General features: G+C 37.4%; 1 protein-coding gene across 5 annotated transcripts in view; it reads left to right on the top strand.

Annotated features, from left to right (window-relative positions):
* LOC111575552 (inactive dipeptidyl peptidase 10-like) overlaps positions 1-26,298 on the top strand; it is a 143,988-nt gene that overhangs the window by 86,237 nt on the left and 31,453 nt on the right. For all 5 annotated transcript variants that reach the window (XM_035953038.2, XM_035953039.2, XM_035953041.2 and 2 more), the window contains exons 4-9: positions 2,123-2,217; positions 2,552-2,626; positions 21,009-21,061; positions 21,344-21,425; positions 22,994-23,114; positions 25,576-25,730. In XM_035953038.2, the coding sequence (XP_035808931.2) occupies positions 2,123-2,217; positions 2,552-2,626; positions 21,009-21,061; positions 21,344-21,425; positions 22,994-23,114; positions 25,576-25,730 (581 nt within the window). The remainder of the gene's footprint in view (positions 1-2,122; positions 2,218-2,551; positions 2,627-21,008; positions 21,062-21,343; positions 21,426-22,993; positions 23,115-25,575; positions 25,731-26,298) is intronic.

Consider the following 26,298-nt stretch of genomic DNA (forward strand, 5'->3'; position numbering starts at 1 on the left):
CAGCATGGAAGTGAATGTTGCTTTATTTAAAAACTGCTGCTGCATCCTTAACAAACAATTTTAGTCACATGATCTTATCTACATCTTAAGCATAGCTTATTTGCCATAACAACTGGGATTTTTTTCTTAATTACTGCTTGGTGTGAGTGACTGGGTTCATTAGTATACACACTGAACACACTTCTACAGGACTGCATGGTGACAAATCAACCATCTTTTTCACTCCTAATTCCACAGTAAGAAGTTTTATTCAAGATATTTATAACAACATTCTCGCTAATCAAAGCAATGTTTCAAGCAGTCTGTGATTTAATTTTGACTAGTCAAACAAATACTTGCAGAGATCTCAGATGTCATTATGACTATTGGTAATATGATTTTTACTAGTGAGAATTCCAATTTGAGAAATTTTGACCACTTCAGACTTAATTCCGGATGTCTGAAAAGGACCATGTGGCTTAATTGAGGAGAATTTACCTTGAACTAGAATTAGTCATAATTAACCTGTAGATATCTGAAGCTAGAATTACAACAAACTCAGGTGCAGATATCCACAATTCTCACTGACATCGTTTGTAGGAAGAATGACTGGAAATCTACAATGACAACTGTGGATCTGATGTGTTGTTTTTCACCAGGAAGAATTGAATTCTGAATATCTGCAGTACCTATCCAGTCAAACTATTAAATGTTAAATCAACTTGCTGCATACTGCAGTTCCACAGAAACATGATTTTCACCTGCTGATTATTTTTATTAATTAGTTGGACATTTTGGGCAAGACATTTTTGTTGCCTGGCAACCTCACTGTAATGATAAGACTTAAGGACTCAGATGCATGAACCTCACAGTTCAGAATCATAACTAAAACTGTGTAGCCTGGAGGCAGAAATGTGCATATTCATTTAATCTGCACATACAGTACCGTTCAAAAGTTTGGATTACTTAGAAAAATCCTTATTTTTGAAAGAAAAACAGTTTTTCTTTTTCAATGAAGATAACATTAAATGAATCAGAAATACCATCTAGACATTGTTAATGTGGTAAATGACTATTCTAGCTGGAAACGGCTGATTTTTAATAGAATATCTACATAGGGGTGCAGAGGAACATTTCCAGCAACCATCACTCCTGTGTTCTAATGCTACAGTGTGTTAGCTAATGGTGTTGAAAGGCTAATTGATGATTGTCTAGGTGACCCCAAGCTTTTGAATGGTAGCGTACACCTGGATCTGTCTTATATATCTGACATTGTGAAACTGGACGCACATGAATAGAACATAGTAAATGAATATACAGTGGATAAAGTCAAGACACAGACATATCCAGAACTTCTTGTTTGCACAAAATCATCGCATTCATCAGTAAACTGTCTGCAGCTGAGAAATGTCCAGTATCAGCATTCTGGGTGGCAGTGGGGTGGGATGATGCAGGTCTACCTTGGGCACTTTATAATCTGCTACTGCACTCGATGAATTGAATTTTAACATCACTTGCTGTAAAACTTTTCAAATCACATCCAGTCAGACTTCAGCTGCCCAAAAGGCTTAAAAAGTATATACACAGATTTAAATCTATGTGCAAGTATTACATGTATGCATACAGTAAAATATCAGCTGTTAAAAAAAGCACACTTTAGTTTGTTCCAGTATCCATCCATTGCCACCCAGATGCTAGTACGATATGTGCATTTATGAAATATGTAATTGAAATCGCATAAATGATGAAAACTTTGAGGAATACATAACAAATCCAAGTAGCTGAGGTTGCCATGGAAACACTTACACTGCCGTGTGTGTCTTAAAGCTAACAGAGGTGACTTCAGTCCAGACTGCATGTGCACAAACTTTACTGTGACCTCTGTTGTCAAGACAAATCAAACAAACCTCAGTTTTCCAGAAAATCTAATTATATTTTGTTCATTTAGGAAATGAATCACGTTGGACAATTTGAAATAGAGTCTGCACAGCTTTCAGAAGGAAAGAAATTCTCATAAATAAATCTTTTTCCAATTTTTCTTAGTTTTAAGGCCCGTTAGTGACTGATTCTGTTGCTGAAACCTCTTTAAGTATGTGCATCTCATACAAAGACATTACTTGGAACATACCTGTTTCTGTCCCAGAGAGAGAAATCATCTTTCGGAGCTGGAGTGGAGATGTTATCAAAGTCAACACACACAAGAATGAGACAGAAGTCCTGCTGAAAAACACAACATTTGTAAGTAAGCCAACACTGTAAAGTTTTTAAAGCATCCCTGGCCAATAAAATATAATGTGAGTTTTTTTTTTTTTTTTTGAGGGTGCAACTTGTTTTCATTATTACATAGGCCTGCTTTGCCAGTGGGGAAAACAGGCTTTCTGACCTTGCTATGGTCAAGTCAGGGTTTAGCTTTTGGGGTTTTGGCTTTGGGGTTTGCATCAAGATATAGCTGGTTTGATGAACCAATGAATCTGTGAGGTAATCTTAGTTTTCGAAAGCTGAAAGAAAAAAAAACATGGTTACCATGAAAAAAAAACCTACAAAACATAACTATCTCTTGTTCTTCCAACAGGCAACTTTTAAGGCCTCAATGTTTGCAGTTTCTCCAGATCTGAACTTCATTCTTTTGGGATACGATGTCAAGCAGGTGAGAACTTCTTAATATTCTAGTTGCATACATACACTGATGTTTGGCTTGAGGCTGCCAATACAGGAGGTTTACAGTTCATGAATTCAGGGAGATCAAATCACTGATCTTGATCTTGCATAAGGACATGAGTTTTAAAAATATGAAGGACATTAAGATACTTTATTTGTAAGACTGAAATATGGAGCCTTTCTCTACGTCTCTGTGGGCTGTAAAAAATGCATTATTTAATGCATGTTATTAATAATAGAGAATATTAAAAGCATTATAAACCTTTCCCTTGGACAGCTTTGATCCAGGGATATTGACCAAGGGCTATTTAGGGATGTTTTTACCCTTAACCCTTAGATACATGAATGATTGGACCCTACACTCTTCCATAAATGTGTCAAAAATGACCCTTAGATGATTATTGTGGACTAATAATCATCTAAGCTTTTATAGCAGCAAGACAGTTCATGCGGCACCAACTAAACTACAGTGTGTGGGATCATGATAATGTCAGCCAGATCACCATTTTTATGTTTTAATAGTTTTTCAACAACAGTGGAGCTCTGCGACAGAAAGGGATGAGATTTATTAGGCAATGGATACACAGAATACCCCCTTATCCTTTCTATGACAAAACACTGGCCCGTTGTGCTGTTGAGCATAATTGCACTTTAACAGGGATGAATAATGAGACAGACTGTTCAGGTCCATTAGACCAATAGAAAACAAAGTTGTTATGCTAGGTTGCAGTGGAAACATTGTGGACCAAATAACAGCAAAATGCAACAAAGTCCAATGGAATTATGTACCTAACCTCACATACATGAAGCATGTGTTTGCAACTGTAGAAGCACCACCAACTTCTTCTTACCAACTTTGGTGATTTATATATGTTTATTTTTTGGGTTATGTCTTATTGCAACCTCTTTTATAATAATATAATACCTTCCTGAGGGATTAGTGGTAGCTACTGGCCTTGATGATTCAAATGGAAACAGCATTTTGTTTTACTGATTTACTTCAATTTTGGCTAAAATGTGTGCCACATTTGGGTGAGTTAATCCTGACTACTGAATCTCTTAGTTTAATTAGCATTTCCGTTAGGAGTAAGTGCCCAGCACATTATTAAAAAATAAGAAAAATAAAACTAATGCTGTTCATTTCATTTTTGAATTTGGACACTTAGCCCTTTAAGGTGGTGGATTTGCCCAGAAAAACATCATTTGTCTATGTCAGTATGACAGCCTTTACATGCAGTGACATTGTTAGCAGGACCTTGAGATGCTGATGAGTATTGTGCTTGTCTGGTAAGCATTTGGTTTCTTTCTCATTTCAACCCACAAAACAGTTCACTGAGTCTGTAAGTTTAACAGTACATTTAAGCCTTACTTGTCTGGCAAACCCCTGGTGTGGTATCTTCATGTAGCATTTGTGTTGTATCTGAATAACAAACAAAAGAGATCAAACATCCAAATACATGGTTTTATGTACTCTGTTGGTCATGATGATGCTGTAGTTGGGCGAGGTTTTTCACATGGTAGGTTTTGGAATTTCCTGAAAGGAAAATTGTTGCTAATTAACATCTCAGAGTAAGAAGAGTAAGAAGAACAACTTATCTCACAGATTTAACTGACAGATTCTTCATCAATTTCAAAATAAAGGTAGAATAAGTATAACTGATGCAGATTAAGTGAGACTGATGTGGAATAAGTAAGACATACACCATCAGTTTTAGAAATCTGAGGTTTTGTCTGTTAGTGGAAAATGGTGTGCTAAAATGCACAAGCCTCAAAGCTGACCCAGAATTCATAAATAACTTGATTTAAGCTGCAGATTGCAGTTTTCTTATCAGTGCAATCATTAAAATGACCTTAAAAGTTGAACAAGCCCTCCCTGAGGTTGATGTGTATAGAGTTCGGACTTCTTCTATCCCATAACACGACTTTTCATCTTTTGTCCTCCAGATTTAATCAGGACAGTTTCAAGCTGATCCAAGCTGCAGAAGTATTTCAGTAGAGATGTGACAATGTATTTAGTACATATACACAATGGAAATAACAACTTAGTGAACAGAACAGGCATAACCTTGACAGTTGTCTTATATGAAGGGGGGTAGAACTCAAACTCAGTAGACCTGTGTCTGCTGTAGGAAGAGGGATAACTTATCTGTAAAGCATGTACAAAATGCTGCATTCTGCAGTCTATAGAAACTTTATCTCCATTGTCCTTGGCCTGATTTTCCTCTACAACCTGCTCTTTTGTGTGCATGTACATGTAATTATAAACAGTGTTGGTCCTCATGTGGTAAGAAAAAGTTATAATTCAGAAGATGCACCACAAAGACCGCCTGATATTTTTATGTAGCAAAGCTGACTGTGTGTCACAAAGAAAAGATCACTGACAGACTCAACAGCTATTGTGACAACAGCTGCAGCCATGAGGTGAGGAAATTTTGAAAAGAACTATCAACCACAACCTGTTGTTATTGTGTTGTACAGAAAACTAGCCTGCTGGGATTTTTTTTTTTTTTTTTTTGGCTTACTTCCATTTGATCTCAAACTAAAACACATCTGTTCTGATGCTCTCAGTGAAACACACATAGTAGAGTAAAACACAAAAGCACAGGAAAGGTGTGTGACTGAACAGAGTGGGCAAACGTGGTTGTTCTACATTCCCAAAACCACAGACAAAAAGAGAAGCCTAACGATGATGGGTTCGATCACTCCACCTGTTTCAACACGGTCAAACCTTCATTAATCTAAGCTCCTAACCCTTGACAATGTCTCAGTCCTTGGAGAGCATTTAGTGATTCACAGTGAATGAAAGGTACATTATTCTTACCACAGTGACAGATGGTAGTGAGGATCAACACAATAACACCCGATCAATGCAGAATTATGTCATTTTTCTCTTTCTATACTGTATTTTCACCAGATGCAGGAAGTCACCCCATGCGTGTTTTCTGCACTTCGACTTGCTATTGTGAGTCCGTGGATAAATACGTTCACACATAATAATGGCTACATTTAATGCACTCTGAGTAAATGAAAAAAAATTCTCAAAATGGTACAAAAGCTGAGCGCGAAATGCTTTAAACACTGGACTAACTATAAATTAAAGTGTTAAAACTAGTTTCACCTTGACATCACAAGCTACAACAGCAAATTGCTATATCAAAGTTTACCATCTACCCATTGGTAATTACATGTTCAAATTGCATTTTAGGCTCTTGATTTCTGCTCCAATAACTTTCAGTGGCCTTTACTATAAGTGACGCAGAAGAAACTTTAATCCAAGTCAGCATTTCAGTGATAAATATTTTTGATGGAAAATGCACAAAGCGGATGTTTTACTGACAGTATTTGTAGATTTATCTTTTATGCTGTGGGTCATGTGTAACATACAACTATACATTTGCATTGCATATTGCCAATGTTAGCTAAGGTTGTAAAGTGATGTTTACAACACCATTGATTATTAGCTACTGACCAGCAAGTGGTTTAGGAGATTATAGGACAGACTTTTTCCATGGGTTTACAGCTGCTTTGTATGATAACATTTTTGTAATGTTAGGGAAATGCAAATAAGCAGCTGTTGCAGATGATTATATCCCTTGTGCCATTCTCAGTGGCAGTGGGTCAGTTGTAGTCAGGATCTGTGAAGTCACAGTTATGTGATGATCGGTGTACGTTTGTCCATCTGTTTGTCTGTCTGTCCATTCACAAAATTACTCAAACACGGACTAACGGATTTGGATGAAATTTTCGTAGAAAGTCAGAAATGACACAAGTACCAAGTGATTAGATTTTGGTAGTGATGCAGCTTATAGTCTGAATCCATGGATTTGATAAATATTTCTGTAATATTGTGAGATAGTGGCACGGTGTCACTGTAATAATGACAACAAGTGATCACTATGTCAGCTGCTTGCTGATGATCACATGATTGCGATCCTATTTCTCATCGACCGCTGCAGACTTATCAGGGCTTATGCGTCAGAAATGGTATAACAACTGAGCAGCCTTGGCGGAGTACTGTGCTCTCAGAGTGGGGTTTTTTTGTTTGTTTTTATTGGAATGGAAGAAAAATGCCGGTTTCTTCCACTGACCGTGAAGCGGAAAATTTAATCTCCTTCAGCTTCACTTTGTCTGTAAAAGGCAAATTATAGAAATGTCACCACTGTTTTCTTGCATGGGTAGCTAACATTAACAGTTCAAGTTTATAACTATCTTTATTGTAGCTGTGGTGAGACAGTTGTGCTGCTAACTTGTCAGTGTCCAACAGTAGCGGTGTCTTTGAGGGATTTAAATGGTGGCTTTGCCTTTTAGTTTATGTTCTGTTGTACTGAACTGCAGCCTGTTCAGACAGAGCCAACTTAAATACAACATTGAGGTTTGTTATGCTAAACTGTTACAGCACTAACGCAGTGCTGTGAGGGAGACGTCACAAAGTTGCATTGATCCATGGCTCTGTTAACATCATATTAACTCTTGTCTCCTTAACACATGCTTAATTAAAATCAGGACAAAAACTTAGACATTGATTAACTAGGACTTAACAATAGGTAGGTATCATCAAGCAAATGCACTTAACAGTACCTGATTTCTAGGGTAGAAACAAAGCCCTGAACAACAAAAAAAAACAACAACTTTGCTTTAATGTAAATTAGCATTAATAGCAGTAGTGTTAGCAGCAATTTGGTGATACGTTCTTCTGCTTTTATTGTGAAAGCTGCTCTATTGTGCTGATGTCATGTTGTTTAGAGGAGAGTCAGCTGCTTGCATAAAGGAAAAGTGGGTTTACATTTTTTACATAAGTATAAAAAGGTTAGTTTTCCATATATTTAGTTAAAAATAAATGAGCTAATTTAACATATGATATGTTGGGTAATTACTTCGCATTGAGTGCTTGAGTGTTTTGTGTAATGTTACTGGTGCTAGCTAGCTAATGTCCTATCTGTATAACACACCATACCTGCATGCCAGTGCTAACTCTGCACAAGCATGTCCACTATCAGGCCCCTTGCACAGGTGTCTTAGCCTGCCGCTCCAACTCACATCCAAGCACACACACACACACACACACACACACACACACACACACACACACACACACACACAGAGTTACTTTGTGAACTGGCAAACTGATTTCTCTGTTTGTGTTGATCAGATCCTGTGCTTTAGCACCTTGAATTTGAAATAAGAGGATGGCAACTAGGCAGTCTTAGCAATAATTTGAGTAGGTAGAAGTGTTTGTGAGATAAGGCCATTTTATTACACAGTGCCAACATTTCGGCATTCAAACATTCACATGAATGCCAAAATGAAAGATTTCCCAGCAGATCACTGACCAGAGCATCACACTACAATTCAACAATTTCATTTCGCAGACGCTTTTATCCAAAGCGGCGTACATCTGATAGTAGATACAACACAAGCAAGGATCTAGTCAGGAGAAAAAAACTGGATAAGAGCCATAAACCAAGTTCAAGTGCGACAATAGGACTGTGGTGCCTATAGGCAGTCTGTCAAGTGCAAAGGTGTTCAGTGAAGAGCTGCATTTTTAGTCTTTTCTTAAAGACTGAGAGAGATTCTGCAGATCGAACAGCATTTGGTAGCTCGTTCCACTGCCAGGGAACCACATAAGAGAAGAGTCTAGCTATCGACAGGCCCTGTTGTGGTGGTTGGCTCGTTCCTTTTGTTGGCCGAGCGTAGTGAGCGGGAGGGAGTGTAGACCTGAATGAGAGAGTTCAGATATGAGGGAGCTGCCCCTGCTGGCTTACCTTCCTGTCATAGTTCATTCTGTTGCCATTTCTTCCCCATGTGTGTCCTTTACCCGAAGACGTCCATGGGATGTAAAATACAACTTGGTTCAGAGCTAGCTAGACCAGGCTACCATAAGTATCATAAAATGCAGATAGATACAAAAGAAAGAGAGGAATTTCAGTGCAGGAGAGCCTTGAAGCCTAAAAGGTTTATTCAAAGTCGTCCCCTATTTAAACAAAACAAACAAGTCAATAAACAATCAAACAACACATATCACAAAAAGGTATCTCTATATATGAAAACCTAATCAAACCATCTTAGCAAAATCAAACTCTAAATATGTAACTTTGATACACAGAGATGGCAACACAGAAATATGAAAGATCGTGCTGGTTGACTTTCAAGTCTAATGGTTCAGTGTGTGGCTACAGAATTATATATCTTGCCTCCAGCACTTTTATTATTTATGAAATTTAGATTGCTTCTCGCAGCACTGCAATTGTAGTCTAACATACAAAATAATCACTATTCTGAAACCCTACATCAAGCCTTTCAGCAACTCTTTCAGGCCTTTGTGTTAATCTGATCGCAATAGAAATGATCCAGCTACACAGCAGAGAAAAAGGACTGTGGCCCCAAAGGTGTGAATCTAAAGATAGAAACCGGCTGTGCACACAATCCTGGAAAACTCATTAACATTGCAGCATATAAAGGACATTTCTTAGCTACCATCTGTGAGGGAGAACAGCACTTTAAAAAATCAGAAAGTGCTTCAGTTGTTGTCATTACAGAGAAACAGCTGAAATTCATCTTGTACTGCTCTTTTTAAATGTCTAAAATGGGCCCACAAACTGATTGTGAGTGAAGCCTTTTCACATTTCCAGTGAGGAATTTCTTGTCAAACAGTTAGCTTAAGGTGCTACTTTGTGTGGACATGACTTAATTATGTATGTTGTGCCAATTGTGGTTTCATTGCCTGGATGTCTATATCATAACAATGTAGACTATTTAAAGGCTGTTGTTTCAAAGTCAAAATCAATATAGGCTCATATTACAAGTCAACAAGGTTTTGAGCTTGTAAAAAGGTGTTCACAAATAATTGCAAAGTCTGTAATCATAAATCCATCCATCCATCCATTATCTATACACCGCTTAATCCTCTTTAGGGTCACAGGGGGCTGGAGTTTATCCCAGCTGACTTAGGGTGAAAGCAGGGGACACCCTGGACAGGTCAACAGTCTATCACAGGGCTACATATAGAGACATGTAATCATAAATCAACTTTTGTGAATCTGTCACATAAATCTGCATAGGAAATGTACATTTGTATATAAGTAGAAAAGATTTGTAAAAGATCTCAGACACTGAATAAAGAAGTAGTTTTATGCATGACTACATGCAGATTCATAACTACTCCACCAAGGAACGCAGCAGAGTTATATGACAATCGGCATACATCTATCCAGCTGTTTGTCTGTAGGCAACATTACTCAAGAATGGAATAACGGATTTGGATGAAATTTTTAGGTAAAGTCAGAAATGACACAAAGACCAAGTGATTAGATTTTGGCAGTGATGTGGCTTATAGTCTGAATCCATGGATTTGATAAATATTTCTGTAATATTGCGAGATAGTGGCACGGCGTCACTGTAACTATGACTACAAGTGAAAATGCTACATCAGCTGCCTGCTGACGATCACATGATTGCGATCCTGCTACAAATCCACCGCTGCGGACTTGTCAAGGCTTAACTGTCGGAAATGATACAAAAAACAATTGATTACATTGTGGGGGTGTTTCTTAGTCCCATCAATTCCTGCCGCCCACTTTAGATTTAGGTCACGCGATTCGGTATCCATACATAACGTACACATGCATAACACATGCATGTGCTCAGCACAAGGTCATTTTGTTTGTGGGTACATCCATATTAAATGGCCATATTCAATGTTGCCATGATTTCTGATCATCAATAACTAATAAGCAACTGCTTTTTTCTTGAAAAAATAATTAAAATGTCTGACAATGCCAGATGGAGGGAATGAACAGCCTTGGTGGAGTACTGCACTCTCTGAGTTCTTTTTTCCTTTTAATAAAATTCATTTTTATAGTATTCTTCAGAATAGATGAGCCTTTTATGTGTAGCATGCAGCTATTCTGCTGTCATGCTAAGCTAATACAGCTGTCCCAATGTATATTTTGACCTCAAGGATCTATTTAGCTTCTACATAGAAGAACCTTTTCTATTTTTATAATTTTAAAAAGTTTTCTACCCAGTAGTTGTAAATCTACATAAATACCAGACATGCTTCCTGTTGAATTTTAATATTCTAAATCTGGGTATGAACATTTTTTATTTGATTACAAGAGAACTAAAGTAGATTGGCTGTATGCATGTACTGTCAAAAATGTGTCCATTGTTGTCATCAGGAGTGTCCGGATTTTCTGAAGTACTTCTAATAGTTCTGAAGTAATCCTACACTGCATTAACTGCACTTACTAACCAAAGAAACAGACAAAAAAGTAGCAGTGCTGGTGTCCCACAATTTTTTTAGTATGTCAGCAATTCAAACTTGATGCATTTGACTCTTCATGTGACTTTTTATTTGTTTTGTACAAAAGGACAACACATCAACTCCTTTTAAATTCTTAAATTGTGGAACATGTTAAGTTTCACACTTTAAATATGAAATATGTAAGCATGAAAAGGGTAAGGCTATGTTTTTCTTATTATTATTGTTAACAAATCCCACAAAAAGACTAAAACCACCAAGATGTCAGCCCAAAATACTCAGAGCTAATACAAAAGATTATCAAATGTTCAACAAAAATATGCCTCTTGGTTGATAAAAATCAGTAGTGAAGAGATAAACTCCAACTCGGAGTGAGCATTTTAATCCAGTCATCAGGCTTATTTCTTACTTGTAGACTGTGCAACAAGGTTGCAAGGATTCAGTTATTATTCTGTGCTTTTTTCCCTGGTTGAATTTTTCTTTCAATGCAGCTGATGCCTGATTGCTTTCCGTTCCATTACAACAGTAGCTGAGGGTCATGAGCTGAAACACTATTTTTTAGCCATCAGCAGGTAAAACATACAATCACACCAGTAACTTATAGCATGATTCTCTTAAATGTTAAGGAATAATAAGGATATGAAAAAAAAAATGCAACAAAAGGTGCTTATTTGTTGACCTTTAACCAAAACCAAGATTTACTTTGCTTATTGCTATTGCTTCTGTATGAACTGCTCTCCACCTGCCATAGTCCACCCCCTGGCAAGAGCAGGAAGTAAAGCCTGGCCCATCCTACAGTACAGGGAAGCAACCGTTAGTCTTTTCTACCAGTATCTGAAAAAAATCTGGTGGTACCTTGAAGAATCATGAGCGATATCCTGACAATCCAAACAAGAAATGGCTGAGGAGTAGTTTGATGGCAGTTGCGTAGGTGAGCAAGCCATTTTTTTTCTATTTCCGTTTTTTATACCAAATGTGCCTTCAAGAAATTAAAGATTCTAGACCCATGACCTTGACCTCAGTTGGCTAAATTACAATCTGAGATCAGATCACAGATCCAGTCAGATCCAGTTCACTTAAATATAACACAGAGGACATGGAGGAATAGATAAGTTCTTCCAACAAGTCAGGCTCTGGAAGCACTTTGGGGTTGATGTAAAAATGCCTGAATCTGAACAGTTAAACTTGTCTACTAAACAATATGTTCCTATACAAGCTAAACTGCATTATTTTTAACCTTTAAAAAAAAAGTTGTATCTCCTGGTTAGATATGTGTATGACATAACAGGAAACATCTCTGCTCTCAACGAGCCACAAAGTGCATTGAAGGAAGGAAGCAACAACCTTGGAGACTGCTGTTTTGAAAGGATTTTGATCACATAATAAGACAGGTGTGCTTGGTTCTTGGTATTTTATTGACAATGTTCAACTTCTCAACTTCCTGCATGCACATGTAGAGGGGCACCGTCACTACATCCTGAGCGTAACGTTACCCAAGATCACTGTGATTGGTTCAAAGAAATACAAAAAAGCCAGAATGCCCCTCCACCACCCGTTGCGGAATGATGAAGTGCATCCACAGTGCTATGGCGATAAGTCTGGTGGGATGATCATATCTAGATTTAAGTTTTATTTTATTGGCTGTTGGTTTAGGATTAGGTATCAAAATCACCTTGTTTGGTTTATGGAAAATATAATGGTTTGGTTTAACAACGCTTTCAAAACAGGTTTGAAGCTTCTCCTCCATTTTCTGATTATCATGGTGACTAGTCCTGTACTGTCTAATATATAATTGGTTGGCTACAAAGTACCACCAGTTGGTCAGCAACACAATGCATGGTAAGTAAAATTGATTTGTCACAAACAAACAAAATCCATAAGAAAATACCTGTCCTTCAAAACGTAATTGAGATGCAGTTAAGGTCTATAGGAACTGGTTTTTAGGGAGGACTGAAACAGTCCATGTAGGAAAAGTGCCTGTGAGTCCAACGGAGACACCCCCTTTTGTATAGGCGATAAGTGCATTGAGCCTTTCTCCACTGTCACACAGCAACAGAGAACATGCTGCACTGTGCATTGTCAGCATGGTCTGGCAACCTGTCACCACAGTGGAGGGCAAGTCAGCTTCCTCACACTGAGGGCCTGGAAGATCATAGGATTATCAAGCAGCACCCAGTATATGAGCAAAGCATCATCTCAGGTGAGAAAAATAAAGTTGGACCCTAGTCATATCTCTCACTGTGAATACCAGCGTCCCCTCTCAAGCAGATGCTGCAAAGTTCCTCTACTACAGACTGTACAGATACAAGCATTCATTTGTCATTAAACAACCACACCAACTGCTCACGATAGCAAGGACTGATTGTTGCTGATGATGATTGTGGGAATGTGCAATTAGTGACAAAGTCAGGAGCTAGCGCAAGCAACAACTTGATTCTTGATCAATAAGCTTTAATTTTTGGCATTTCTTATATAGGAAAGTGGAGAGAGAGACAGAAAACGTGGGTAAAAGAGTGGGGGAATGTCATGCAGTAAATGACCATGAGCTGGATTTGAACCCATGACGTTGTAGACTGTAGTCCCTGTTCATGGGTCACCAGATGAGCTATCTGGACACCCGATCAGCTTTAATTTTAAGCGGTTCTGAATTCTCTGTCTTTATTATTCCAGAGTAATTTATTGTGTTTTTTTAATCTATGTATTCATGAGATGTAGGATTTGCATCGCTGTTGGATTATTTGGTCCTCTGTAGCATGAACAACAATGTGTATCCAAGGCAGATTTCCCTGAGGGACAATAAAATCTTATCTAATCTCATATCTTTATCATACTACCAACAACCTGAAACTGGGTTACATGAATAATCAGGTTAACAATATCGCTGTTAACTCAGCCGGCGGCATCTTGATAATTGAAGTGCTTCTTGGATGGGTAGGCAGAGATCTGAATCAGCTTTAAATAATGTTCTTGGCACAGTCCCTCGGTGCATTTGTGGTGATGACATATACATGTAGAGCTAATTACCCATCAGTTTATTTCAGTGGGATCTCAGCTCTTTTGTTCCTTAAATATGGTCTGTGAAAAATACAGAAGTAAATAGTGCATTAGTCAGTTTCCCAAACCTTCTAACAGATAACAAATCATTTATGGTATTATTAATACACTCTAGTACACTGTGTGATAATCCTCTTTATAAACCCTCAAATTAATGCAGATGAATACATTAATATGCTTAGAAAGAGGATTATCTGAGTTTAAAATCAACATTAGGTAGGAATTTTTCTCCTGAAAGGTTGATTTTAACCAACTAATCTATAATTCAAAGTTGCCTGACTTCCATCTGCCTGATCTGACTTAACTCTGGTTCCATATTTGTAGCATACTGGCAAAAACCAGTGCATAATTCAATATATAAGTGAATAAAGGAAAATTTTGTCATTAAAACAGAGTTACACTATCATTCAAAAGTTTGGGGTCACCCAGACAATTTTATGCTTCTCATGAAAACTCCCAATTATATTCATGTGCTAACATAATTGCACAAGGGTTTTCTAATCATCAATTAGCCTTTTAACACCATTAGGCTAACACAATGTACCATTAGAACACAGGAGTGATGGTTGCTGGAAATGTTCCTCTGTACCTCTATGCGGATATTCCATTAAAAACCAGCTGTTTCCAGGTAGAATAGTCATTTACCACATTATCAATGTCTAGACCAGAGGTGTCAAACATGCGGCCCGCGGGCCAGATTGGACCCTCTGGAGGGCTGGTTTTGGATGATTTTGTAAAGAGTAAAAATTACAGAGAAGACATTAACTGCAAATTGTAAATTTGTAAAACTATAAATTTAAAATAATTTCTGGATAAGTTGTTTTAATTATGAAGTAAAATATTATATAGCTTATTGTTCTTTTGTCACTTTGTGTTTCATTTTGTAATATTTTTTTCTTGCATTTGTTGTGTTGTGTCTGAGTTTTGCTGTTTGTCTCATGTTTTTGTCGTTTTGTTTCTCATTTTTGTCGTTTTCTTTCCTTTTTGTCAGACTTGTATTTTTGGTCTTATTTTTCTCATTTTGTGTTTTATTCATTGTTTTGTGTATCGTTTTGCGTTTTTTTTTTGTCTCGCTTGTGTCTTTCGTTTAATTTTTTGTCTCGTTTTGGCTTTTGTCCATTTTTTTGGCGCTTTGTAACTTTTTTGCCTAAACTTTGTCTCTTTTCTGTTTTGTATCCTGTCATTTGTCTCATATTTTGTTGTTTTGTTCTCGTTGTTGTCATTTTGTGTTTCTCTTTTGTAATATTTTGTCTTGTTTTTTGTTGTTTGTTGTCTTTACTTGTCCGACTGTTGTTGTTTTGATCATGACTAAATGTTTTGTGGCTTTGTCGAGACACTGTGATCTGGAAGTTGTAATGTGTAAATGATCAACTGAGGCATATTGTTGCTGAAATTGAATGTAATTTTTATTTTTTTTTCTGAAGAACCTTCAGGTTGGTCATAATGTTTTCTTCATTAAATGTGAACATTTGAAGAACATACTGTTTTGCACAAAAACAAAGGAAAAATTTTGAGTTTTTTTTAGGTAAATACGCTGTAATTCAACTTGTCCGTCTTACTTAAGATCAAATAGGGCTGAATGTGGCCCTTGAGCTAAAATGAGTTTGACACCCCTGGTCTGAACTGCATTTCTGATTCATTTAATGCTATCTTCATTGAAAAAAAAATGCTTTCTTTCAAAAATAAGGACATTTCTAAGTGACTCCAAGCTTTTGAACAGCAGTGGATGTGTTAGCCACAAAGTGCACCATTTCTCCATGCCTCCAAGGGCAGCTGGGACTTTGTTATGCTAAGGAAATTGCATGAAATGTATGCGTTTCATGCAAGTAGTAATAATAGGAAATAGAGCAATGTTCGTTTATGATCTTCAATAACACTGAAATTGCTTGTTGCAAAGCACAACACGTGACTTCTTTTCTTGCTGTTCCGTGTTATAATTCGATGGCTGCAGGAAGATTTCAGGGTGAACTAAACAGGCTTGATAATGAGCTCTGTGTGTGTGATGGGATTGGTGCAGCAGAGCTTTAGAGGTGCTATCTCCTCGTGAGATGGACGGACTAGATGTGTTCATCTTCAAAGTGACAGCTTGAATCTATGGAGAGTAATGGTGTGCCCCTGCACCACTGTCTCCAGTTGTCTTGTGAATTTATCATAATCATTCTCTCTCTCTCTTTCTCTCTCTCTCTGCTGTACTATACTGCTGCGTCAAAGCTTTCCATAGATAGTTGTCCTTTTTTTTCTTATGGTCAGCAGCATTATGGGAATGTTATAAAGGGCATTTTCAGCACTTAAATTGGTAGACTTGCACAGTATTTTTGGAGGAGCAGATTTTTTGCAGTTTATCAATTTTTCTTGATCAGAATTTGCATTTAAAAACATTATAAGCACAGATCACAATTTTTTCAGGTCATCAGCAGTAAAAACATCCAAGAGAGTTCATTTATGAGATTTTAATGAACCCTGCCCTTTTTAAAAATGACTCAGTACATCTCAGAACTACATACAAACTAATCAATATCTACCATTTAAAAAACTGTACTGTGTTTGTTGATTCGTGTTGATTGTTTGTGGTATATCCAGAGTTTTCCAGTGAAGACAGTCTACAGTATGTAGTGATTCAACAACTATATGATCCTATGACAAAAAGATAAGAAAATCATTGTTTTGCTGTGTATGCACTCATTACAAACAAAATGTTGCTGCTTTCAAAATTGTATATTCTCAGTATGGACCTATTCCGTTCACAATATCAAAGCAGAAATTTTCCATTCAGGGGTTAAATGTATATGCACAGATGCATACATTCACTTTTGAACTGTGAATATTGAATTCAAATACATCTTTACAGAGCAAATATTAAACTTTTTATGACATTCAAATGGTCAGCGGAATTTCACATCAAAAGTTACAGCTTTACTGTCAACAGTTATTGCTCTTGTTGCAAATGTCATTGCATCTCTCCACACTCAGTCAAAAAAAAAATTGACATTTAGAAGATCTATTCATACACCTCTGTTCATTCACACTCATATTTTTCTGTTTTACTCATGTCCATCCTCTCCAGCTTGTTATGTCCACAGTCACGTACTAGAACAAGAAGACTGATCATTTTAACAGCACCAGGATATATGAGATGTGAGAAAAATGTCAGTGAAGTGTTAGAATTTAAATGTTTTTTGGTAATAGCCCTGAATCTGTAGCAAACATTACCGATGTGATAATTGCAGACTTATTTTCCAGCGCCATGTAACCCCAGGCTGCAGAGAACACACCACCACACACCATATTCAAGCACAGCCCTGCCGTCTGAAACAGGCTCTCCAAACATTCTCCTGTCTCATGTGTCACCCATGGCTGACAGCCTTATCAAGGAGTCATCACAGAGCTGTCACCTATGAGGGGCGTCTGCTGAATGATGTTGATGTCTTTTTTGTCAGAGAAGAGCAGTCAAGTTACAATGCAGTTTCATTTTTCCCTTCCTAGAGAATTCTCTTCTGTACAGTGAAGAGGGAAGTCCAAATTAGGAGTGAAGGCTGGTTGTGAATCAGCCATGCAGACTTCATACAACTGATCCTTTGCTGAGGGGAATGGAGCAGCTCTACAGCATTTATCATATAGCTCTGGGGTGTGCTTACTGTAATATTGTTATGCTAATGCTGCAGCTGATTAGCATGCTGAGACCCTCAGGTATTGAACCATTATCTCAGTGAATCCTAAAACAGAAGCTTTGCAAGTGGATACTCTCCCATCATTTCATCACACAAATTAGTGGAAGCTAAAATACTGGATTATGTGGCACTGCAGAGAGGAATTTAGATTAGCATCTCACTCTCAAATGCTTTTATTTACAGGTAACTGCAAAAGGATAATCTGAGATTAACCATCATACCAAATTATGCAGTTGAAAAAAATTACACCCTTTGTGGTTCATTCCCCTCAAATGTTATTTCTTGCAACATTTTAGTGAGCGTCTTGGCATAACAGATGAATCATACATGATATATGTCATGCATGCGTTATTTTGAATGCAATATTCAGATGAAAGCTTTATGTGTGTTGCTTTAACTACAAATCTTCCATCAAACATGCTTCAGCAAGAAATATTTTCGTATGTCCCCCAACACACTACTCAGGAGAGTTTAGGTACTGACATCATATGTCATGGACAGGAGTGCCTGGGGTTAGGGTTAGAGGCTGTGAAACTACCAATGGAGAGATGACTGAAGGTGTTAATGGTGATTAAGTTTTCTTGGAAAGGATCTCAGCACTGTGTTCCAGCACTAAGAACCTGATAACTGGTATCTGGATCCTCTCCTCTGTTTGACATGGCTGCTCCAATACCTCCGCCTCCTTTTGTCTCAAAGCATCTTTCTTCATGTCCAGAATGTGAACACTGCCGTCCTCAAAGGAGAGTCCCTAACCTTTTAGATTCAGGTGAACCTTTGTGCTCTCCAACGTTGCTCAATGTTAAGCAGTGTTGTATATACAATTGCTCTAAAAATGCATGGCTCAACACAGGAGTGCAACCTGTTGAAACAGTCAACTATTCACACCTCATCAGTCAGTTAGACCTGAAGAAGTCTCAGCTGAGAAACATCGTCAAGAACCTAAAAGAAAAATCCAGTTGCTTTCTACTGAAGCTTTTAGGATTGACATGAACTGGATGACTGAGAATCTACATACACTACTGTTCAAAAGTTTGGGATCACCCAGACAATTTCACGTTTTCCATGAAAACTCACACTTTCATTCATGTGCTAACATAATTGCACAGGGGGTTTCTATTCATCAGTCAGCCTTTCAACACGATTAGGTAACAGAACATACCATTAGAACACAGGAGTGATGGTTGCTGGAAATGTTCCTCTGTACCTCTATGTAGATATTCCATTAAAAATCAGCCGTTTCAAGCTAGAATAGTCATTTACCACATTAACAATGTCTAGACATTTCTGAGAAGAAAAACTGCTTTTCTTTCAAAAATAAGGACATTTCAAAGTGACCCCAAACTTTTGAACGGTAGTGTAAATAGAAAAATATCATTTCCTTTATTACTCTGCTCACTTCTGAAATCAAACCTATACCTTGGGCTTAACTGAGTCATGTCAATAGTCCTGCAATTGGAATGGAATTTGGAAAATAAAGGTGATTTATTGTTGACTTTTGTTTGTCAGTTTTCATCTATTGCAACGCTACAGTATTAGAAGGATGTTATATAAAACCATGCTAGAGATGGATTTATGGTATTAATACTAAATGTCAAATTTTAGTGCCACTTTAAAGGAACAAGGATTAACCATCACACAGTATGCAGCTTATGTTGCACATTATCAGTTGCATTCTGTGATGCACAAGCACTCTTTCAAAGTATTGTTCTCTCTTCACTCCATGCTGTCACTGTCCAATTAAATTCAGAGAACCTCAGTCTGCACAAGTACCAAAAATCAACAAAGGAAAGCAGAGAATTATCAGAAGTAGACCATGCTGGTAGAGAGAAGCTGGTTCACTGTAAAAACTACAGCTAATAACAAGTTGTGAACCCTTAGAAATCTCAATTTTCAGCAATTGAAATACAAATTGAAATTGTAATTGAAAAGCATACATGTCAACCCATCCAGATACCCACCTATATCACCCAATGGAAAAATCTTTGAAATCTAAATAAAATCTTTCAGATCTTGATATGGCAGCAAAATGTAATTGATCTTAACACGGTTTTAAAAAAAAAATCAACAAAAACACACACACTGCACAGGTTGTGTGTGAGGGATCAAGATGGCATCGTCTGGTGTGAATAATGCAATGGATATTTTAAACAGAAACTGCAGCAGAGGACTATAGATCAGTGGGAGCATCAGATGATGCACTGACAGATATAGGAAGGCTGAAGTTGAGCACAAAACAATCTGCTGTAACAGACCACCGCACTGAATTTTTACCACACATATGTAATTTTTGTGCATGTAATCCGCATGATCTTCTAAACTAGCATATGCATGTAAGCAGTTTGTTATAATGAATGTCAATAAATCCATAAATCTGTGTGATCAGTCAGATAATGCTTTGGGTGAGACACTGTTCCAGACCACAGACTTATAATGAAAGAGGTGCTGCACAGGGCTACACATAGAGACAAACAATCACACCCACATTCACACCTATAAAGTTAAAGTTAAAGTTAGTTTATTTATATAGCACATTTCAACAACAAGGTGATTCAAAGTGCTTCACAAGGACATTAAAACAGCAGATGAAAACACAATTATAAAAAGAAAGAAAACATTTATAAAATCATTAAAAAGGTCATTAAAATTTATGGACAATTTAGAGTTACCAATTAACCTGAGCATGTTTTTGGACTGTGGGAGGAAGCTGGAGTATCTGGAGAAACCCACATATGAACAGGGAGAACATGTAAACTCCATGTAGAAAGATCCTGGGAAGGCCGGGACATGAACTGGGGATCTTGTAGCTGTGAGGCCACAGTGCTACCCAGTAAGTCACTGAGTGCTACCCAGCAAGTCACTGTGCAGCCCCCCTTACTATACAGATCATTCAAAAAAAAAAGAAAGAAAAAAATATGAACATTGACATTGATAATTTGTTAATCCTTATGAAACATAGTCACAAAAATGCTGTCAGATTGTTTTGCATTGTGTTTTCTATGTTGGTATCGAAACCCATTTTTTTCCTTTAGCAAGTAGCAACAATTAATCTATGACTCATGTTTTAGTCATAAATCATGTCTGTATTTGTCTTGGTTGTTAGCTGTTTTTCCTCCACATACCCTTTGAGTACTGAACAACACTATTTATTGTATTTATACTATAACTTTCCGTGTTCTTCTTACTGTCATTTATATCTAGCTGAGGATTTCAAACATTTTTGAAGCATTGGAATGAAAACTGCTAAACCTGTGGCACCATTCTGTGATTTTTTACTCTCAACATGTTTTTAGATCTGGGGTCTAAAATAACTGAGGTCCTCAACAACATTAATAGGGAAAGAATAAAGGTCTGTTCATTATAACTTGTTTTTCCTTATGATTTGGTTTTAGGTCTACCAGCACTCGTACTTGGCGTCGTATCTGATCTACAACTTGTACACAAGGTAAGAAAACAAAGAACCTTAACAACAAAATGAGGTAACAAAAGGAACAGTTGCATATCAGTTTATTTGGTGCCAAAAACTGCCTTCATGTTGTCTGCTGCTGATGAAATGGTAACATATCTGAGACCATATGTTCATAGGTAGAGTGTTTAAGATGACACATAGTATTCCTTTCAGAATGATTAGCTCTGGTATCTGTTCTGAAACTTAAATAACTGATGCATGTGTCCGTGTTTACTGGTCTAATGTATGCTGGTGTCTGTGGTATGTTTTTCTCATCAGAGAGGTGCTGGAACTCAATCCTCCAGAAGTGTCAGACTCAGTCCTCCAGTTTGCCTCATGGGGCATTAAAGGCCAACAGCTGGTAAGTATTTAAAGACTTACACAATAGTGAATCTATAGAAGAACAAAGTGTTGGGTTGATTTTTTTCCTTTACTCAATGTGAAATGTAATCCTAGATTTAAAAAATAAAAGTTTATATTGAAATATATTTTTTGTTAATTTATTCAAGCAAGTGAAAAACAGCATAACTTCAATTCAACATAGTCAGCAGAGGAAATAAGTACTGCACGGCTCATTCTGGCCCAAAAGTCTTCTTTTCTCATAAATATCACAGTTAAGCTCGAACATGTAAAATATAATCCTGTCTTTGGGTAAGAGAAATAATGCAAAGATAATAAAGATTCAGCCTCAGACTGTGTAGAAAATGGCAACTGGCATATATTGTGGGTTTCTGATGACCACCACAAATAAAGGTTTGAGATATTTCATCGCATTGTGCATTTTAAAACCTTGCTTCAGGTGAGAGAACATCCAGAAAAGGTTTATAAAAATGCTTAGTCAAGAAACAAATTTAAAAAAAAACATTATCTTCTCCAGTGGGATTTCCTGCTTTTCACATTTTATGTTATTGTACAAAACATGTTTTGGACAATACAAAATATTTAACTGTGAATTAAAGGATCATTTTTCACTGTTTTCTGCTGTTTTATATACCAAACAAGTAATCAGCAGAGAAAATAATCTGGAAGAGAACTGACAATGAACAGAAATGTAGGTGCAGCTTTAACACTTTTAAGCGTCACTTAAAAGGACAAAGCTGTGCCGCTTGTACAGAAATATAAATCAATATTTCATTCAAAGTCTTATGTAATATTGTTTTATGTATAATTCATTGCATTCAACGAATCTTCCATGCTCTGAGGTACACACAGATCAAAGGCTGTTTCTTACTTCAGAGAACAGTCAAACTCCCCTTAAACTAAACAATTATACTGAAGAGAAGTCAGCAACAGTTTCACTAATCAAGCTGTTGCTGAAAGACATCTTGTTGGGCGACCAAAGCTCTCTGTGTGAGTAATGCCTCCACCGTGCAGAGCATTATGCACTGAATAATCAGTCCATTATTTTCTCCAGAGCAGACAAGGAAAGTAATTAAGCATTCGATAGCATATTTATCTCATTTCCTCAGTATTTATACCTGCCCTCAGTGGAACCTGTTTTCCAGGAATCCTTGCAGCAGTATGTCACGCTGTTAATGACAAAGTAGTCTTCATTACTCATGAGCTCTGCCTGCATATTTGTCTTTGTTATCTCAAGAGATGAGCCACTTGCTGAGTATGTTTCTATCAATGAGTGGGTGTCTTGGTGTGATTTGCTCACCAAGCACCAGGTTCTCAATTATTTAAAGATGTTCTGTCACCTCAGGATGTGGACAAAGAAAAATGTGCCATAATTTCAAAACTAATGTCAAAAATGTGCCAGTATTGCATCTTTAAAGACACTAAATTAATCAAAGTTGGAAACATGACCACTAGCTGATATGATCTTTCTACAGTTGTAGCATGTCTGCTTCATGCCAGCCATAAGAAGCTTTAACACATTAGAATTTCTTTTAAAATTCAAAACCTATATTTTCTTCTGTTCCACAGATGTACATATTTGAAAACAACATTTATTACCAAACGGATGTACAGAGCAGCTCGTGGAGGCTCACGTCCTCTGGACAGGAGGGGGTGGTCTTCAACGGCATTGCAGACTGGCTGTATGAGGGTAAGAGAAGCTGCTGGGTTGTAAAGCGCCACCAAAAGACCGAGAAGAATTCTTCTTTTTAGCTGAAAAAAGCGTGAAAAAGAAACACATTCAGCATAATACGAAATACATTATTTTAAAATCATGCTTTATAACTGATAGTTTTGTCTTTGCACATTTACTAGAACTAGAATTGGCCTTTAGTTCTTCCTTTAATTTAGACTCAATTGTCAGATTTATTTGAAAATTAAAACAGCTATAATCTATATTTACTCTGCCAAGGAACACGGCAGAGTTATGTGATGATCGGCGTTGGTTTGTCTGTTTGTCTTAATGCATCCTGTGACTCTTATTGTGCACAAATGGGCAGATTGTGTGCTGCCTACTTTAGAGAAACAGTTTTTATAATAGCTATGAAGAATATAAAAATGCATTTCAGTAAAAAAAATAAAAAGGAGGGGCCTCTGTTCCCCTATGTAGATATTCCATTAAAAATCAGCCATTTCCAGCTAGAATAATCATTTATCACATTAACAATGTCTAGACTGTATTTCTTATTCATTTATTGTAATCTTCATTGAAAAAATGCTTTTTTCCCCCAAAAATAAGGACATTTATAAGTGACCTCAAACTTTTGAATGATAATGTAAGTTACTTATTTTCACCATTCAGTGCACTCTCAGTGTGACTGTATTTCTAACTGATTGCTGCACATCAGCACTTTCAAACTTTCATTCTCATAACTTTAACCATAATATTGAATATGTGCTTAAGGTCTGATACTGTATAACAAAGGACACGAGGAAATCCCTTTAGGTTGTGACCAAATCACAATACAATGAATGTGCTAAATAACGTGATAAATACTAATAGAATAATCCTTTTTCTAGTGTGTGTTCTACTGGCTGCAGTACCAGAAGTGTAAAACAGACTTGGCAGCGAATTAACACTAAGCATTAAAAAAAATATTATTTCTGCATTTTCTACACCACTGGCTGAATACATGTAGGTTCCCATGGCAACACGTTGCATGCGGCCGCTGCTGTAAGTGTGTGGCTTCGTTCAGTGAAATTACTAACCAATGGCTTAGCAGGCTTGCATACAGCACATACTCCCTCAGCTGAACTCTGCATCAGTCATAGCGAAGTGTCAGGAAAATAGCCGGTTAAAGAGAGAGGCTTCTTCTAGCCAATTTAAATCAGAAGTTCATCATAACCTGCTCTGGATCAGGTTAGCTCCATAGTATCAGTTATCATGGAGATTCACCTTTGTGACACCAAAAACTCTGACTTCATACTCCACATATCTGCTAACCCACTAATCTCTCCCCACAGCGCAGCCCTCTGGACGCTTTCAACTGCAAACAAGATCAGTTTTTACTGACTGGTGAATTTTTATTCCATGAAGTTTCATGAAAAACCTCCCCTCTTTGATTCCATTATCTAGCTCTCCTTTTTACATCCATAATCAGAAGCGTAGATGCATTTTTAAAACCCCAGAAACAAACATGTTTACGCACACAAGTACTCACAAGTAAGATGGAGGAGCCTGTGTGTAGATGGGAACAAAGAAAACCTGAGTAAAAATGTCCTTAAATGACACACTGCAAATTGTAATGCTTTGTGAGAGCAACGTTGAAGGAAAATAATTTCACAAGATTCTGAACCTCTGTATTATTTTTCATATCACATCACTAAAAATGGTTGTTTCCTAATTATTTACAAACCTCAAATGATGAACCCACAGCTTAGTGTCTTAAACTAAGCACATGAAAAGTAGTTTTTTTTCTGTTGACACTAGACATCCTTACAGTGGTCAAAAGAATTGTTAATAAAACTTTCTTACCTTTGTGGATGTTATTACTCCACCAAGGAAAGCAGCGGAGTTATGTGACGATCAGCGTACGTTTGTCTGTTCATCTGTTTATCTGTCCATGTGTAACATTACTCAAAAATGGACAAACGGATTTGGATGAAATTTTCAGGGAGGGTCAGAAATGACACAAGGACCAAGTGATTAGGTTTTGGTAGTGATGCGGCTTATAGCTTGGATGCACGGATTTGTTAAAGATTTCTGTATCATTGCGAGATAGTGGAATGGTGTCACTGTAACTATGACTACAAGTGAACACTACCTCAGCTGCCTGCTGACGATTGCATGATTGCGATCCTACTACAAATCGACCAGACCACGAATTGTTTAAAGATTTCATCCTTTGGAAATCATACAACATCTCTGAATGCTTTTCTTGTATTTGAATTTGTTACAATAAATATGCTATAGTACAAGTAATGCTTTAATTTTATACAGTAAAACCATGGTGCATCGTTTTTAAATGTCACATTAGCATTTTAATTTCCTATTAATAATGTAAGTGTAAAAATTTATATTTAGTATGTTCGGTTTCTTATAAATCAGTCAGTTAAAATTAGCACGTTAATGCACTTACTGTCTGATTTGTCTCCTGTCTTGGGTTTTCCAGAGGAGGTGTTGCACAGTGAGGTGGCCCACTGGTGGTCAACCGACGGCTCCAGACTGGCCTACCTCACCATCAATGACTCTCTGGTCCCCACCATGGTCCTACCCCGCTTCACTGGCTCCCTCTACCCCAGAGGGAAAGAGTATCCTTACCCAAAGGTGAGAACACATGATGTCTTTATTTCTACAGTTCAAATGAACCCCTAATTAAAGGTGTTCACATAGTACAGAACTGCCTGATGTTGCATATTAACATGCTGTTGGTGAGACTTTTTTCGCCACTTCTTATGACATCACTTTCAAGACAAAAACCTTTCGCATACTTGATACTGTACATGAACCTGACTCGACTATAACCTGAAAGAGGACATACCTCCTTTTATCGCAGTTTCATTGTATCAAACCAGAGTTATGAATAATACAACCGCAGGCTCTCTGCTTAAGCTTATCCATGAAGGTTAGTGAATCCTTTTCTTGTTTAATTCATGTTAACGTTGCCTTGCTCACTTTGAAGAGGGATGCCTGTAAAGATGGGAGGGAAAGGAGTGTGATATGCTTTTGTAAGGCAAGTTAACGTACCCCCCCACCCCCCACCCCCCCCTTGATGTGGATGCTTAGCATATCAAATGCCTCATAGATGCGAGATGGGTTATGGAAAACTGGCCGAATGAGGGTCATGAGGAGAAAGCCAACCTCATTTGTTGGTTCAGACCAGACAGTAGATGGG

Source organism: Amphiprion ocellaris, chromosome 11 (assembly GCF_022539595.1).
Source record: "Amphiprion ocellaris isolate individual 3 ecotype Okinawa chromosome 11, ASM2253959v1, whole genome shotgun sequence".
NCBI classification, from domain to species: Eukaryota; Metazoa; Chordata; class Actinopteri; family Pomacentridae; genus Amphiprion; species Amphiprion ocellaris.